This window comes from Pteropus medius, unplaced genomic scaffold (assembly GCF_902729225.1).
Source record: "Pteropus medius unplaced genomic scaffold, Ma_sr-lr_union100, whole genome shotgun sequence".
NCBI lineage: Eukaryota > Metazoa > Chordata > Mammalia > Chiroptera > Pteropodidae > Pteropus > Pteropus medius.
In genome coordinates, this window is record NW_024345916.1 from 555,252 (window position 1) to 570,652 (window position 15,401).

The 15,401-nt window shown below is 36.4% G+C and overlaps 1 protein-coding gene across 1 annotated transcript; it reads right to left on the reverse strand.

Moving 5' to 3' along the window:
* Positions 1-782: 782 nt before the first annotated feature.
* Positions 783-13,856, reverse strand: DNTTIP2 (deoxynucleotidyltransferase terminal interacting protein 2). Its single transcript, XM_039874794.1, has 7 exons — positions 13,711-13,856; positions 11,105-12,711; positions 9,574-9,712; positions 6,797-6,892; positions 5,421-5,585; positions 3,769-3,878; positions 783-1,061 (listed from the first exon to the last, which is right to left on the reverse strand). The coding sequence occupies exons 1-7, from the start codon at positions 13,780-13,782 to the stop codon at positions 968-970; spliced, it is 2,283 nt and encodes a 760-aa protein (XP_039730728.1). The 5' UTR covers positions 13,783-13,856; the 3' UTR covers positions 783-967.
* Positions 13,857-15,401: the final 1,545 nt, after the last annotated feature.

Here is a 15,401-nt window from a genome sequence, read left to right on the forward strand (position 1 = left end):
ATAATGGTGTTTCTCAAAAGTAGTTGTTTTTATCTTAAGGCAGAACACTGAACACAGAACTGATTTTTGTGTTAGATGCTAGAAATTATGCTAGAAACAGTTTCACAGAATTGTTTATTAACTTCAGTCTGGCTTCAACTAATTTCTTCCATCCTCACTTTTTCCTTTCCCCAACTTCCTCACTTAAAAAAAAAAAAAAACTAGCTGTGTTATAGGCATTTTTTTAATAAACTTTTAAAAACATTTTGGAACAAGATGGGCTATTTTAGAAATCTTTCAAGATCTTAAGGTATTTTGAAGGCCTATTTTCATCAACTTTAACCCCAGAATTTTTTTAGGTAGTCTTCATTATCTTTTAAGTCCTCCTTATAGCTTCATTTAGCTCTCTGGTCACATACTAACATACATTTGCTCTAAGAACACTTGTACCATTCTTTAGTTTCAACTATGACTTTTATATTGGCCGCAAGCAGATCCCTGTATCTGTAGTTTCTAGACTTAAGTTTACAGCTTGTAAAAGGGCATTTCTTGTCTATCATCTTCCTCCTACATACATACCTCTACATCTTAATTGAAATATTGTTAATTACAATATTATTATATATATCTTTGAACATTATTTTACATATTTTTAAATGTTAACAAACTTCATACTTTCTAAATGTCTTTTAATTCAATTTTCTTTAAATAAACAAGCATTGAAAACTTTATAAAAATGTTAATTATCTTAAATTGGTTTAGGTTCTTTTCCTTTCTTCCCTCAAAGGGTCTAAGCATGGGTGTGTCTTTTATAAACACAACTATTTTTATTCCAAGGGGCGCATGATTCTCAAATCAACTTTTTCCAAAAAGAGATCCCTATTTACAAATAGGGCCAGTCTATTTTATGTGATGGTTAGTTTTCAAGAACATCTTTAGTAAATAAATAAAGGGGAAATGTAAAATACTGTGATTTGCTTTGTGAATCTTAATTGCGAAATTTCTTCTTCTTTCGAAACTTCTTTCCTGCTGCATTTGCTGCTTTTTCAGCCATGATCTCTGAGTACTTCCTTCGGTTGTATCTAAAAAGAAAAACCAAACTTTTAAATTCTAAAGTATGTGACATACCAGACATTAGAAGTTAATGTAACCTTTTGGTGAGGGGGAAGCCACTTCTAAATCTCATTTTTTTTTTTTTGCATTTTAACCATCTATTCATTACGTTTGTATTAAGTTCCACTGTGTGTAAGGAGCCACACTAGGAGTTGGAGACAGGAGTGAACCAGACAGCCAAAGTCCCTGTCCTCATAGAGCTTAATCTGTTAAGAAAAAATGGCAACTGTAGAGGGAAGCTCTTGAAAACCCTTCACTAGAGACCCATGCCCTACATCCAGCTACCAGAGAATATCAAATGCTTTAAATACTTTTGTGGAGTAGAAATGTAAAATAAGGTCTAAGCAGAACAAAAAGTTTACACTTACCTGAAAATACACAATATATTTCTTAGAACCTTAAATACACCACAGACCAATGGTTTTCAAAGTATGGTCTGGGAATGAGACCCTTTCAAGGGGTTTATTTGCTGAAAACTATTTCACAAGACTACTGAAGACACTGTTGCCTTTTTCATGCTCATTCTCTCATGAGTGTACAGTGTACACTAAAGGTTTCCAGGGGCTACACAATATATGTTATCAAAGCAGACTGATGCAGAAGCAGATATGAGGCTCCAACTGTCTTTAAGCCAGACATTAAAGAGATTTGTACTAAATTATTTTTGTTTTGTTCATGAAACTATGTTAATGTGATGGGTTTATTATTTTTAAATGAATTAATAAATATATCTAAAGTTTCCTAATATTAATTTCCACCATGGTAAATATTGATAAATGTAACCCACAAAAGTTCTTTGGATCTTCAATAATTTTTAAGTTCAAAGGCATCCTCAGACCAGAGAACTACTGCTATAGTCTATATTTCCTTGGGTTTTGGGCTTTAGAAACACAGAAGCACAATTTATTGCAGAAAAATATTGATGTAGTTGCTAGAAGCTTCAATAAAGGGCTGTCAGTACAATTATGAAAAATTAAAAAATTCTCTAAAAGCATACAAAATCTCCTTTGTTCTAAAGCATGTTCACTTTACATAAATCTGTTATCACATTACTAAAGTGAAGATAAGATAAAAATCTCTTTAAAACAAACTAAGCCATTTACAACTTTATAGCTCACTCAAAACCTAAAACCACAATTTACACACTTTCTAAGAAACCCAAAGTTAGATTAAAAATAAAAAACAAAACTAAAAACTGCATACAATACAAAAGCATATTTTCCTCTGTCAGGACATTACTACTAATGAACACCTTTGGTTAAGTGCATTCTATATTTGGTTAAGTTCCCTATCCCAAAGTGGTCAAAGGACAGAAAACCTCTTGAGATGGTTGTAGAGAGAATTAAAACTTTCATGAAGAGATGGACTAATAGAGTGTTTCACATATTGTGGCATTAAATTTAGGTGATTAACAATATTCACTTAAAGTAATATATTAATGTACATAGAAAAATATAACACCCACTTACAGTATCTATAAAGTTTCCTTTTAAAGTAAGCAGTATACAGATAACGAAAACATTGTGAAAATTGTATTCAATGACTGAAGTACAGAAAACAATGAATTGATAAGACAACCTCTAACCTGTAATTTTATGACTTTCATTCTGAATTTCTAGTTTACTGTCTCAACTTTCTTATTCTAAGATTATTTTTTAGTGTTTCAACACTACCATATATGGATAGAATCTGACCTACTGTAATCTTGATGACAATCTCAAAAATCACAGCAATGTTGACAGTGCTTATTTCTAAAGTTCTTCCATTACCAAGACTCATTAAATAGCTTACATAACATCGAGTAAACTTTGTTTTCCTTGCCTATTATCATCTACATTATTTTTAAAACCCCTGATAAATATTTTCACTTTTGCTATTAAACCAATCTGGAACCTCAGCAAGAGGTTTCTGTATGAGACATGATTTTAAATCTATAATGTAGCTGCTTCGAGGACATTTGAACGTACTCAGATTGCTCCCATTTTTAAAAAAATCCTCTAATTCCATATCACCTAGCCCTGCCTCTCCCTCCCTCTTCACAACAACTTCTTCAGTTATGTTCTTCATTTTCAACTCATTCTCCAGTCTGGTATCCTCCCCATCACTCCCTTAAAACTCCTGCCAAAGTAACTGTGACTTCAATGTAACTAAATCCCAAGGAAGTTTTTAGTTCTTGTTTCACTTGATGTCTCAGCAGCATTGATCCCTGTTATCAACTCTGTCTGGCTTACATCTGCTTAAAACATTCTCTTTCCTTGACTTCTATGACACTGTGTCCTCCTGGTTTCTTAATATCCGTTGGCTATTCTTTCCCAGTCTTCTTTGCAGGCTCATTCTTCTCTAGCCAGTCAAATATGTTCAAACTTCCCTCTAAAGCAGTGGTTCTAAACTAGGAATGGTGGCGCCCTGCAGGGGACACTGGAAATGTCTGAAGACATTTCGGATTGTCTTGAATGGTGTGGGGGAGTGCCATATAATGGGTAGAGGCCAAGGATGCTGTTAAACATTCTATAATGCACTTGGAAGTCCCCCAATAAAGAATTATCCCATCCACAATGTAAATTGTGCTGCTGTTGAGAAACTGTGCTATAAAGCATTTTAAAATTATCTGAAATTTAAAGTTTATGCATATTCTAAAGAAAGCATACAATTATAAAGTGAAACAAACTCCTTTACCTTCTGAACTCAGAATCAGCCAACAGTTCTTCCACAATAGTTTTCTTCCTTTGTTTCTTAGGAATTCGTGAATGGTAGAAGTCAGCTGGATTGTCAACAATGGTTCCAATCTAGGAAATGATTGAAATAAGTCATGCAATACCTGAATACCACACTGCTTTCAAATTTCAGAGTATATCTAACAAAGTATATTTATAGAAAGGAATGAAAAACACAAGCTTACATTACACCAATATCAAAGTTAATTCTGCCATTTTTTAAAAGCAAAAATATATCACCTATTCAATTTGCATTAAGTCATACTAATGATACTTCTTTACTAGAATTTGTAATAAATCCAAAATTCCTGTTATATATTTAGTGCTAGACAGTACATAAATTTTTGCTGAACAGTGTAACTAGAGGGAAAAAGTGGGACAGATATTACAAACTTAGCTTCCCAATTTAATGAAACTGACACATCAATTCTACTACATACCTATTTGATCTTTTAGGTTATCATCAATGCTTCCAGCTTAGAACCTTATTGACCACTCTGCATTAGTTCATATATTCATCTGAATAAAATTTACCAAGCATCTACTATATGTCAAGCACTGTCCCAGGTGTTAAGGAAACAAAGAATATGTGATCCCTGGCAGTGAGGAGCCCATAGTCTTAAAGAAGATCCATTAGGTAACTAAAAATTTAAAGCACAACAGTTTTATGCTGAAAACACTAAAAAGGCTCTGAAAACTAAGTGACCAATCCTAAGGGAGGTAAAGACGGTTTCATAAAGAGTGACATTTTAGCTTGAATTTAAATGGGTAAAATTTCACCAAGCAAACTGCAGAGCCAAGCAGTGCCAGACCAGTCTGTGCATATTCTGAGAAGACTGAGTAGCTGAATGTGTTCACACTTAAGAGGCTATGTGACAAAGGAAGGGTTGGTGAACTGGTTTGAGTGCAGACTGTGAAGGGCTATATTAAGGGATATAGACTCTATCCTACAGGTCACAAAGACTCATTGAAGGTACTGCTGAATGCTACCTGTGATATTGACCTGAGGTGTATCATAAACAGATTGCCTTTTTTGTTGTTGTTGTTGTTTTAAAAAATAGATGACTGGCAACAATGTGGAGGATGGACTAGAGAGAAGACAGACCTGGGAAGAAAGAATATTATACTAATCCAGATGAGTAACATGAGAGGTAGTCAAGAACAACAAAATGAACTTCAAAGAGCTACCAGAGGATGACTCCACGGGACTTTCATCTGAAAACACTCTGAAAACCAACTTTTAACTTATTTTCAGAACTTGCCTTGAAAAGAAGAGGAGCTTGGTGCAAATGGTTCCCTTTTCCCCTCGATCCTGCAAGGATTCTTGCTCTTAGGCTAGTAGTGTTCATATATGGAACAGCCATCTTACAGGTTCTATAAGTTTTAGAGAGCTGACCTAGGAACCCAGTTACCATTTGCAACACTGTCTGTATACAGAAAGCCATGACTAGCTGGTGGCTGTCTGAATTGAGTTCTGGCCATTATTATATGCCCTGAGCAGATGCGCATTGTAAATATTTGTCTATTTTAATAGTAAAGAGAAAGATCACGCTATAGTGCTTTCCAAACTAAAATCCATAGATCATCATCAGTAGTATTCTGTTTGCTTCATACCTGGAAGTACTTAGGGAAGCCATCCCTATCATTTTTCTTGTAAAACCTTTTTGGGTCCATGCTAGCCCTCATCTTCAGTGCTTTGAGATCATTTTTTAGTTCATCCGTCAATTCCGGAGCTTTCATACCAAACCAGCCATCACCTGCTGTTTTTTGCCGCTCTTTCTGAAATTGATTTCAAAAACAAAATTCTAATTTTAATAAACAGTGTATAAATTATACCTCATTTCCCCCAAAATTCTATATACAGAAAATTTCATTAATTAAAAACAAATAAGGTTACTTTACAGAATGTATTACTCTCCAGATTCATCTTTCATAAAAGGAATTAAATCACAAAAAAGTGATTGGTAAATTATGTAAAGCATTATCAGTTTCATAAATGAAGGCGCCTTAAAATTTAATTTTGTCTTTTAGTAAGAACTGCTGACTTGGTGGGAGAATAACCCACAGCTTTAATTTTTCTTATCTAAAACAACCTACATGTGATAGTATACAAAAACATTTTCACTTCTGGAGCTTAAATGTAAACATTAACTTATTCAGTCACCTATGTATCTCTAAGTCACTTACTCCAACAGTCAAGAAATTTCTATTTCTTTGGAAAATATTTTTTTGAAAACTAGCAAGTGATATGCTTAATTTTATTTTTTGTTACATTCATACAACAGATATTATGAAATGTCTACCATGTAACAAGGTGCTTCATAATAGTGACAAGCTGTTACTGGAGTACCTTCCTCAAATTTTCCTCCAAGTTCTCTTTATGACTTCTTTATGCTTATTAGTTGAAATGCCAAATAGATGCAATCCCCTATGTTATACTAAAGAAAATAGCACATTAAGTAGACCAGGGTTTTTAGCTGGCTACATTAAGTTCCCTACAACAGCCTGTAACAGAGTTCCTAGCCTTTAATGAACAGTACCCAGGAGCCAAGAGGTTTGGACAGTGACCTTGCATGGTGGCTGTCACTGTTTTGAAGGGAAAGAAAAAGCTGCATCTATGTGTACCACCTGGTGCACTTTCACTTTGTGAAAATCCATATAAAATGTGTTTATGGGCCCTTAGGTATCCATGACAATTTTTTTTGGATATACATACATACGTGTGTGTGTATTTTTAACACTTTACCCAACATCAAGTTTGCTTCATTTTAAAAAGGGATACCGGACAGGCAGCAACAGCATGCACAACAACACTGTGGTGACCTGGGGATTCATAATACAATTTCCAGTGTCCCAGTCACCCCATCCTTAGAACATACGTGATCACACGAGATGAGACTGGATTGGCACAGACTACAATGATGCTTTATAAACTGAACACATACCGTCAAACACATCTAAACAGTCTAAGTAATGAGAGTCATACTTACTCTGCGTTTTTTTTGAAGTTGATACTTTGATTCACGGTATGGTGGAACACAGTCTTTTTTTTCAAAATCAGGAGTAATGATAGCTTTCTGTAGAAACTATAAAAATATTCAATTGGTTTCAAAAGAATGTCAGAATGTCATATAACTTCAACATTTTTTCTCTTATAAAGGAAAAACCTCTCAGACTGAAGACTACTCCAAATATATTAATCTTCTTTATGCATATACTACTGCAAAGTTGTTCCTGTCCTTAAATTTGTAAATTGTATCACAATAAAACTATTTTAGGAGGCAAACTGCAGGATTATTTTAGGAAATCTGCACACATCAGATTTACATAAATGTGTCCATTTGTATTTGTTGGTTTGCAACCATGCACCTGCACCAAACAAGTGAAATATAGACAATAGGAACAATGCCACAATAGCTCTTGAAACCTCTGAAAAAAACCTGACTAATTTTTAATAAGTTCTTTAATGCTGGTGAAACAGCTTCTTGTGATCTGAAGAAATTGGCTAGACTATTAAGTATAGTGATACATATTTCAATTAAAAAACACTTTTTATGCTATACCAACGATATCACCTATCTAGACAAATCTGCTTTTTGCAACTCAATGTATCTTGGATGACCTTTCAATGTCAATTCATACACAGATCAAGAACTTATAAATACATCACAATTTTTCTTCTGACATTTAGTTTAACAGTCTATTACTTTTTTTTCCATTAAACATTGTAATCACCTCTGCTTACTTGTGATTATTTCTATAAAATAGATTCTAAAAATGGGTTGTTTAAATTTTGATATACTGCTAAACTGTCTTGCATTAAAACAATACAAACATAATCAGTGTGCTTTACTTTACATTGCCACCAACAGTAGTGGTTATCTTTCTGTATATTGTCAGTGATGCCTCTTGGCTATTTTCATTTGCTGATCATCTTTTTGTGTATTTATTAGCTATTGTCACATAAACAGTATGACACTATTTAGTCATCCTAGGCAAGTAACAAAAAAAAAAAAATGCAGAAGTCATTTAGTAAAAGATTAACAGATCTGACCACATAAAATTTTAAAACTTATGCAATTAAAAACACCTTAAAAAAGACAAGTAAAAGTCCATAGGTTAATACCACTAAAATACAAAATACATTTCCACAAATTAATAAGAACACCTTATTTAAAAATGAAAACCCAAAAGAGTATAGACATTCCCACAGAAGAAGACTTATACAGGTAATCAGTCATGTCAGTGCAAAAACTAAAGATGACTGACTACTCCTTAACCCTCAAAATAGTTCACAGGAATACAGCAAATATTAATTTAATTTAGTTAATAACATTTGACATTATCAACTCAGAAATTCAGATAGCCCTAATTCAGGTTCAGGCCTAGAAGTTTCTGGACATAGAGCAGCAGTCTAGACTTTCCTATCATTCAGAAAAGAGAGTATGACATTTATTTAAAAAGAGATTGTGTGTCAAGTAGCATACTAGGCATTAGGAAAGTGGTCCTCAGTCAGGAGAAATTGGCAACGTCTGAAGACATTTTTGGTGTGTTTGGGGGTATGGATGCTACTCGCGTCTGGTGTGTTAGAGAGGACAGGGCTGCTGCTAAACATCCAACAATGCAGACATCCTCTCACAACGAAGAATTAGTCAGCCCAAAACAACAGTATTGCTGAGGCTGAGAAATCCTGATTTAGGAATACAAAGATAAAAGACAGTAAAATAACAATTAAATCATGATTAATAATGAATCTGATCAATACCAGGTATTGCAGCACAGAGGAGGTTTGGGGAAGGACTAGTTTCAAAGAATGTTTCCCAAAGGCGGTGATCTATGATCTCTGCATTGGACTGGGAAAGAACATGGTATGTTCAGGGAATTACAATAGTTTTCCATGGAGAGAACACAGTGGTCAGAGCTGGAGAAAAACAAGTACCTTGAAGACTGAGGAATCATTGAAGGACTTAAGTGAATATGATCAGATTTGTGTTTGTAGAAAGAGAAATCTAGCAAGAATACGGAGAGGAGCTTGAAGAACAAAGAGGAAGGTTGTTACTGCAGTAGTCTAGATGAAGAACAAAGGCCTGGATGAGCCAGTGACAGTGGAGTGAAAAGAAGGGAAGAGAGTAGAAACCATGTAAGAAGCAGCTAGCCCAGGCTTAGTGAATGACTACAAAAGGGAAAGAGATTTAGGCAGTCATTAACCAGGATAGAGAAGACAAAAGGAGGAGCTGGTTCAGGCAGGGAACAGAAGTAGGGCAATTAGTAAAGTCAAGTGCCTGAGCACAAATGAACAGGTAACAGCCACCTGAATTTAAAGACCTGAAGAAAGACCTGAGAGGCACCAAGGCTAAAAAATACAGAAGTGGGAAGAAGCTGTGCAAAGTGGCAGCTAAAGCCGAGGGTTTAGATGAGGTTACTTACTCTATAATTTCCTTCTGAAATTAAATGTACAATTTTATGTCTATGTGCACTTTTTTCTGGAGGGCAAGGGAGGCACGCACAGCTTTCAGATTCTCAACTGGGTTCAGAACAGTTAAGAACTAAAAGTACAGCAAGAAAAGCAAAAATGCAGCCCCTGGGGATCATAAGTGGTGGGTGTAGGAAGAGGAACATTGATCCTGTATTTTTCAAGTGCAGTCACCTTTTACTGCTAGGACTTTATAAAAAGAAAAAAAAAATGAGTCTCTTGCCAAGGACTAACCATTTCTACAAGTAACTGGCTAGTTCTACAAAAACCTACGAGACATTTCATGTAACTTACCTCATTTTTCTTTTTCTCCTGGATCTGTGTTAGGGTTTTCTTGTTCGAGTGTAGTTTGTCTGCATTAAAATTAATATACAAACCACCCAATTGCTTGATACTGAGACCAGGGTCTATGCTGCTGCTTGTCAATTTTAGACTGAAAGAAAAATGGTCACTTAAAGATCAATTAATTAAAATGGAAACAATTGAGACTTTTTAAAATCATTTTTTTCTTCTCCCATTTAACTGTCAACAAAAAGAATCTTATCTTTACAATAGAATTCTGAAAAAGATGAACAAATACATATTTTAAATCGAATAAAGTCATTAAGAAAAGAATTCTGAGATGAATAATGAAACAAAAAATCTTTTGGGGATCATATCCAAGTTCATTCTCCAGATTTTCTTTAAGAGGCTTAAGACCACATAATATGCCAACAGATTTCATAAAAGGATTTTTATAAAGAAAAGAAGAGATACATCTGGCAATTCAGCTCAACTTCCTATATAAGTAGTTAATAAATGTACTTACCTCCATCTCTGAAACCAATGAGAAAGACAGGTTCTTCTACTGTGAACTTCCAAGTTATCTAAACTTAGAATATTTTTCTGGGTAACCAAAGGCATTTGGTAGTGCCTCTAAATCAAGTGAGTTTTAAACAGCAATGAGCATCCATATTTCCCATTGGAGCTTTTCAAAAATGTCATACCCGAGATCTCTACCAAACTAGAATCTTCTGCAGTTGGCCTGGGCTCCTGCTATATTTATGAGAATTCCTACTTCATATTACTGAAAACTCCTTTCTATAAGTGTACTTGGAAGTACAGTCACTTTCTTTCCTAATTATTCATGTAAACTAAGCAGCTGAAAGTTTTGTTAATCAACCTCTACTGGAAAGTGAAATCATTCTATTGTAGTGCCTTGGCAGTGATTATGAATGTACATTACAATTATAAGATAGGACTGTGACCTTTAAAAAGTAAGCATGCTGGAGTCTAGCCTCAGAGATTGATTTCATTGGTTTAGAGAGAAGACTGGGCATCTGTTAATTCACAGTTCCTTACCAGGATACCTGTATATTTCCAGTGGATACACTGTTACCAAGGACTTGTGCTTGGGAAAAACAAATTTATAAGGGAAAAAGTAACTAAAGAAATAGCCCCAAACATTAACGCTTTTCAAAGGGGGATAAACAGGATTATAGGTGATTATTTTTCTCAGGCTTCTATTTTTCAATTTCTCTACAATCAACATATAGTACTAAAATAAGTTATTTTCCTTCCCTTTTATACTACTCTTGACAATCATGCAGGGACATTCCAACAGATGATTTCTAATTCATCACCAAAAGGAACACTTTTAGCTATCATTGGTGGGAAATATGACTTAAAAAGTCATTCAGGGACAAGAACAATGTTGGTAACAAGAGCTTTCCCATAAAGAACCTGAGGTAAAAATTTTCTCAATTCCCATGCTATTATATTTTATGGTAAATTAGCCACTTGAAAAATGTTATCAAAAACTTTTTAAAAGAAAGGTAAAACTTACAGTTTAGACTTTGTGCCATTAAGTAAGTCATCTTCATCACTAAACTCATCATCTTTATTTTTGTCATGATCTGATGGCTCTTCTTCACTTTTTTCATCCTCTTCCTCCTCTTCTTCCTCAATGGCAACCTCACTGGCTTTGTCTTCCTCATCCAAGTAAAAATTTTTATCAGTGTTCAAACCAGGAGTTGTGTCAATTACAAACAATGCATTGTCACTTAACCTATTTTCTGAGTCTCCATTTAATGACTCATTTTGACCACTATTTTCAACAAAACACACAGTGTCCTCTTCAATCCCGCTGTTTTCAGACTGCTGGCTTTCATCACTGCTGCTAAGTAATAAAACAGAATCACCTGTATCCTGAGATTTGGCATCGCACTCAAAATCTACATTCTTTTCTTTGTTCATGTTGTCACTGACAGCTATAACAGTGCACTCTTCATCACTACCACCACCATCGCTAGATGTCAAGTCACTTGTTTTTATGGTGCTTTTTCTCTCTTCAGTCCATCTGTCAATTTCCACAACTGCAAATGTTTGAGCTAATGATTTCATTATAGCCTCACAGTTCAGATTTGAGGGCTTTGATGTGGTTTTGTTACTTTGGGGTGTTGAATGCCTTTGAGAAACTAATTGCTGAAGGCTAGTGTCCTGAAGTTCAGAAAGACCTGTCAACTCAGAATTTTTCTCATTAATTTCTTTTCCCTCATCTATTACTCCTTCAGCTTCTTCAGTTAAACTCTTACAATTCTGCTTTCTTCCTTTGAGAGGTGCAACACTGGCCAGTTTTTCCTCCTGGATATTAAAATGTTGGCCTTTTTGCACTGTTAGTATTTTTCCCGAATTTCCATGGAAAGAATCATCATCAAAATCATTACAGATTTCGTTATTAGAGAAATCTGGCTCATTTATCTGAGAAAGAAATCTTGCTTGTATAGAAGATGAAGTTTGTCTGGTATTTGAATTCAGAGGTGTATTTATCATCGGCTTTTCATTTTCTGGTATAATCTTAGTATCTTTCTCCTCTGTTAGTGCTTGTAATTTCCTCTGCATACTCCTTGTTGTTCTCCTAGTTGCAAATCCAGAAAATGTAGAAATATCTGAGCATGATGACTCAGCATCAGAAACAGCTTCCGCATGTGATTCTTGGCTTGGATCTGTTAGGGATTTAGCCTTAATTCTTCTGGTTCTTTTAGTTATTACTGTAAGAGGCACAATTCTAGAAATACCTGAAACATGTGATTCTGCTTCAGAGAGTTCTTCTTCAGTATGAGACTCATTTATTGGAGTTATTTTTAGTTTTTTCCTAACACTGGACACTGGGGTACATGCAACTAAGATTTTCCTTCTCCTAGTTACTCTTAAAATGGGATCTTGGGGCTCAGACACAGAACTACTGGACTCTGCTTCAGAGGTCTCTCCATCAGTAGATAGTTTATTCATTTTTGGTAATGAGCCTGTAGTTCTGCACTTCCTCTTTCCAGTTTTAGGAGTTCTAGGGACTGGACTTTGTTTCTCAGTACTTTGTGATTCAGCAGTACTGGAGCCATCAGATGGAGATTCTTTCCTGCCTTTCAGATGTGCTTGAATTCTTTTAGCAGAATTCTGTAAGCCAGAGAAAACATACTATTAATTTAGGTAGGGCTGGGACAGGAGCAAAGTGAATGAGACACTCCCCTCAGGAGCAAATTTTAACACAGCACTAAAAAACTCAGTCAACAAGATGAACACAAACCCCACCACCACCACCCATGACTTAAAAAAAACCTCAAAATCTTAAAATACTGAATCTGACCCTGTACTTGCAGGGTCCTCCCTCATCACCACTGCCACCACCACCAGCCATCACTAGATTTGCCCCGGCATTTGCAGGGCCTTGCTTCACTTGCCTTACCCAAGTCTTGGTTATGATTTTAGCGAGGAAAAAAATTAAAAAATAGTGATTGAAAAGAGAAAATTTTCTTCACTTAAAAATGTCAAATATGCTAGGTGGACCTACATCATTACTACACACGCATGGGGAAGAGAGGAGAATATTAACTGAGCAAAGATGTGGTTAGGCACACACACTGACAGAATCGGTAGCTCCCGTTACCTTTACACACATTAAGTAAATTAACGTTCCACCCCCTTCATCAAAAAAATCAGAAGCAGTAGACGACCAGCGCCACCGAGCGCCACCAGAAGGCATCACCGCAGACCTTCCCAGGCCAAAAGGAGGTGCTATGGGGCCACTGCCAGTCTCACCACGTGATAACGGTGCCCTTCCGTCCAAATCAGCTAAATTAAGCTCACACTTAATACGGTGTGAACAGTAAAGTTAAAAGGCTTGAGCTGGGTATCTGCATTACGGAGCTGAACTACCCAAAGCAAATTACTTAACCTCTCTGTTCCACCCTAAGGACCGCCTTAAAAGACTAGTGAGGATTGAAGAGCAAGCGACAGGTTTACGGCTGGACCTGGTACTCAGCAGCGCGCGGCAAGCTCCGGCTCTTTTCGCCGCTCCTCACGCTCCGCGGAACCTTCGCACCGCCCTATAACCTCCCAGAGAGCACCGATCCGAGAAGCGTCGAGGAGGAATGAGGGAGCCTTGTTATTTCCTACCTTCTGCCCAGAGCTTTCAGCCGACGTAGCTTGGATACTGGCCTGAGGCCGCGCCGACCGAGTGACCACCATCTTGTCGGCTTGCGGCCACCGCACCCTGCCTCAGTTCCGGCGCCCAGGAAGTGCGTCAGAGAACTGCGTCGGTCGCGCTTTCCGCGAGGCCTCCGCAATTCGCGAGAATTTCGTATGTGCTTCCGCCCCTCTTATGTAGGCCGCGGCCATAATACTGGGTTATCGCCAAGCGTACGGCTTTTAGCATTCACTTCAGTGCGGTACTAGACGCAGACCAACCTTTTGCAAGGAAGGACGTTAGTGGAGGTGACGAAACTCGTAGGAACAGCGTGCCCTCGCCCCGTTTCACACGAATTGGGAAGTTGCATAGCAACCTCACTCCATCTTTGGCAATTCTAAAAGTCTTGATGTATAGCTAGGGGTGTGATGGAAGGAGACGTTTGCATAATAAATTTTTTTTTTTTTTAACATGTGCTCTTGTGTTACCCGGAAAGTTAAATGTAAACAAAATAAAATTTAAAGACTTAGGGTATTATGTTAAATACCCCAGGAACTCAGAGATCTAAAGGTAAGATGGCGGCTAAGAATTGGGAGTAAGCAGAAAAGAAGAAATATTAAATTATGAAGGAAAGCGATAATTATTTTATTATTTTTTTTTGCAGTTTTAGGATGAAAAGTAGAGAGCTAATGTTTGAGGGGAATGGAAAGGGATCGAAAAAGTAGATGGATTAAAGAAATTTGCATGCTGATGTTCATAGCAGCATTATTCACAGTGGCCAGGACATGGAAGCAACCACAGTGTCCTACGATAGGTGATTGGCTAAAGAAACTGTGGTACATATATACAATGGAATGTTACTCAGCCATAAGAAGAGATGAAATACTGCCATTTGCGACAACATGGAGGGAACTCGAGGTAATCATGCTAAGTGAAATAAGCCAGACAGAAAAAGTTGAAAAATCACATGATATCACTTACATGTGGGATATAAACCTAAAATCAACAAAGGAACAGGACTAACAAACAGAGACTCGTGTACTTGGACTATAGACTAGTGGTTACCAGAGGGTAGGGAGTGGGGGAGAAGGGGGAAGATAGGATGGGGTAAAGGGGGTCAAATATAGGGGGTAAAGGGGAGGGTGGGGTGGGTAAAGGGGATCAAATATATGATAGCCAAAGAAAACAGGACTTTGGGTGGTAAACACAATAGAACATACAGATGTTAAATTATAATGTACACCTGAAAATTATATAATTGTATTAACCAATAAACTTAATTAAAAAAGAAAAAGTAGATAGATATTGCTGGAGGTGAGAAAGGATGAGTGCCTCACTACGGGTATTATTTTCTTCTTTATAGCAGAAAACCAAATTTTTTAGTCACAAAGTACAGATTTTTTTTTTTTTTTTTTTTATGGGCACACTGTCAACTAACCAAATATAGCTTTTTTTCATTGTTCCCATTGCAGTTAGATGACGCTAAATTTTAAATTAGATATAAACTGCATGTTCTTTAGTTTTTTTAGGAGACATCTCAAGGGAGAGGAGGTCCTCCCTATTCTCTCTTTAACTCTATTTTACTCCTGAAAAGTTGTGCCTCTGGTGTAATGAGGACTGAAATGGGCACCTCTATGGATGGCATATAGAGGAGTGGAGATGAAAGAAACGGGGCGGGGGA

Excerpts from the sequence above, each read along its gene's own strand:
- DNTTIP2 (XM_039874794.1), bottom strand. The coding sequence starts at position 13,782 with ATGGTGGTCACTCGGTCGGCGCGGCCTCAGGCCAGTATCCAAGCTACG. Across the intron at positions 9,713-11,104 it reads AATGGCACAAAGTCTAAACT|TCTAAAATTGACAAGCAGCA; the intron begins GTAAGTTTTACC and ends TTTTTCTTTCAG. Across the intron at positions 5,586-6,796 it reads AACTTCAAAAAAAACGCAGA|AAAGAGCGGCAAAAAACAGC; the intron begins GTAAGTATGACT and ends AATCAATTTCAG.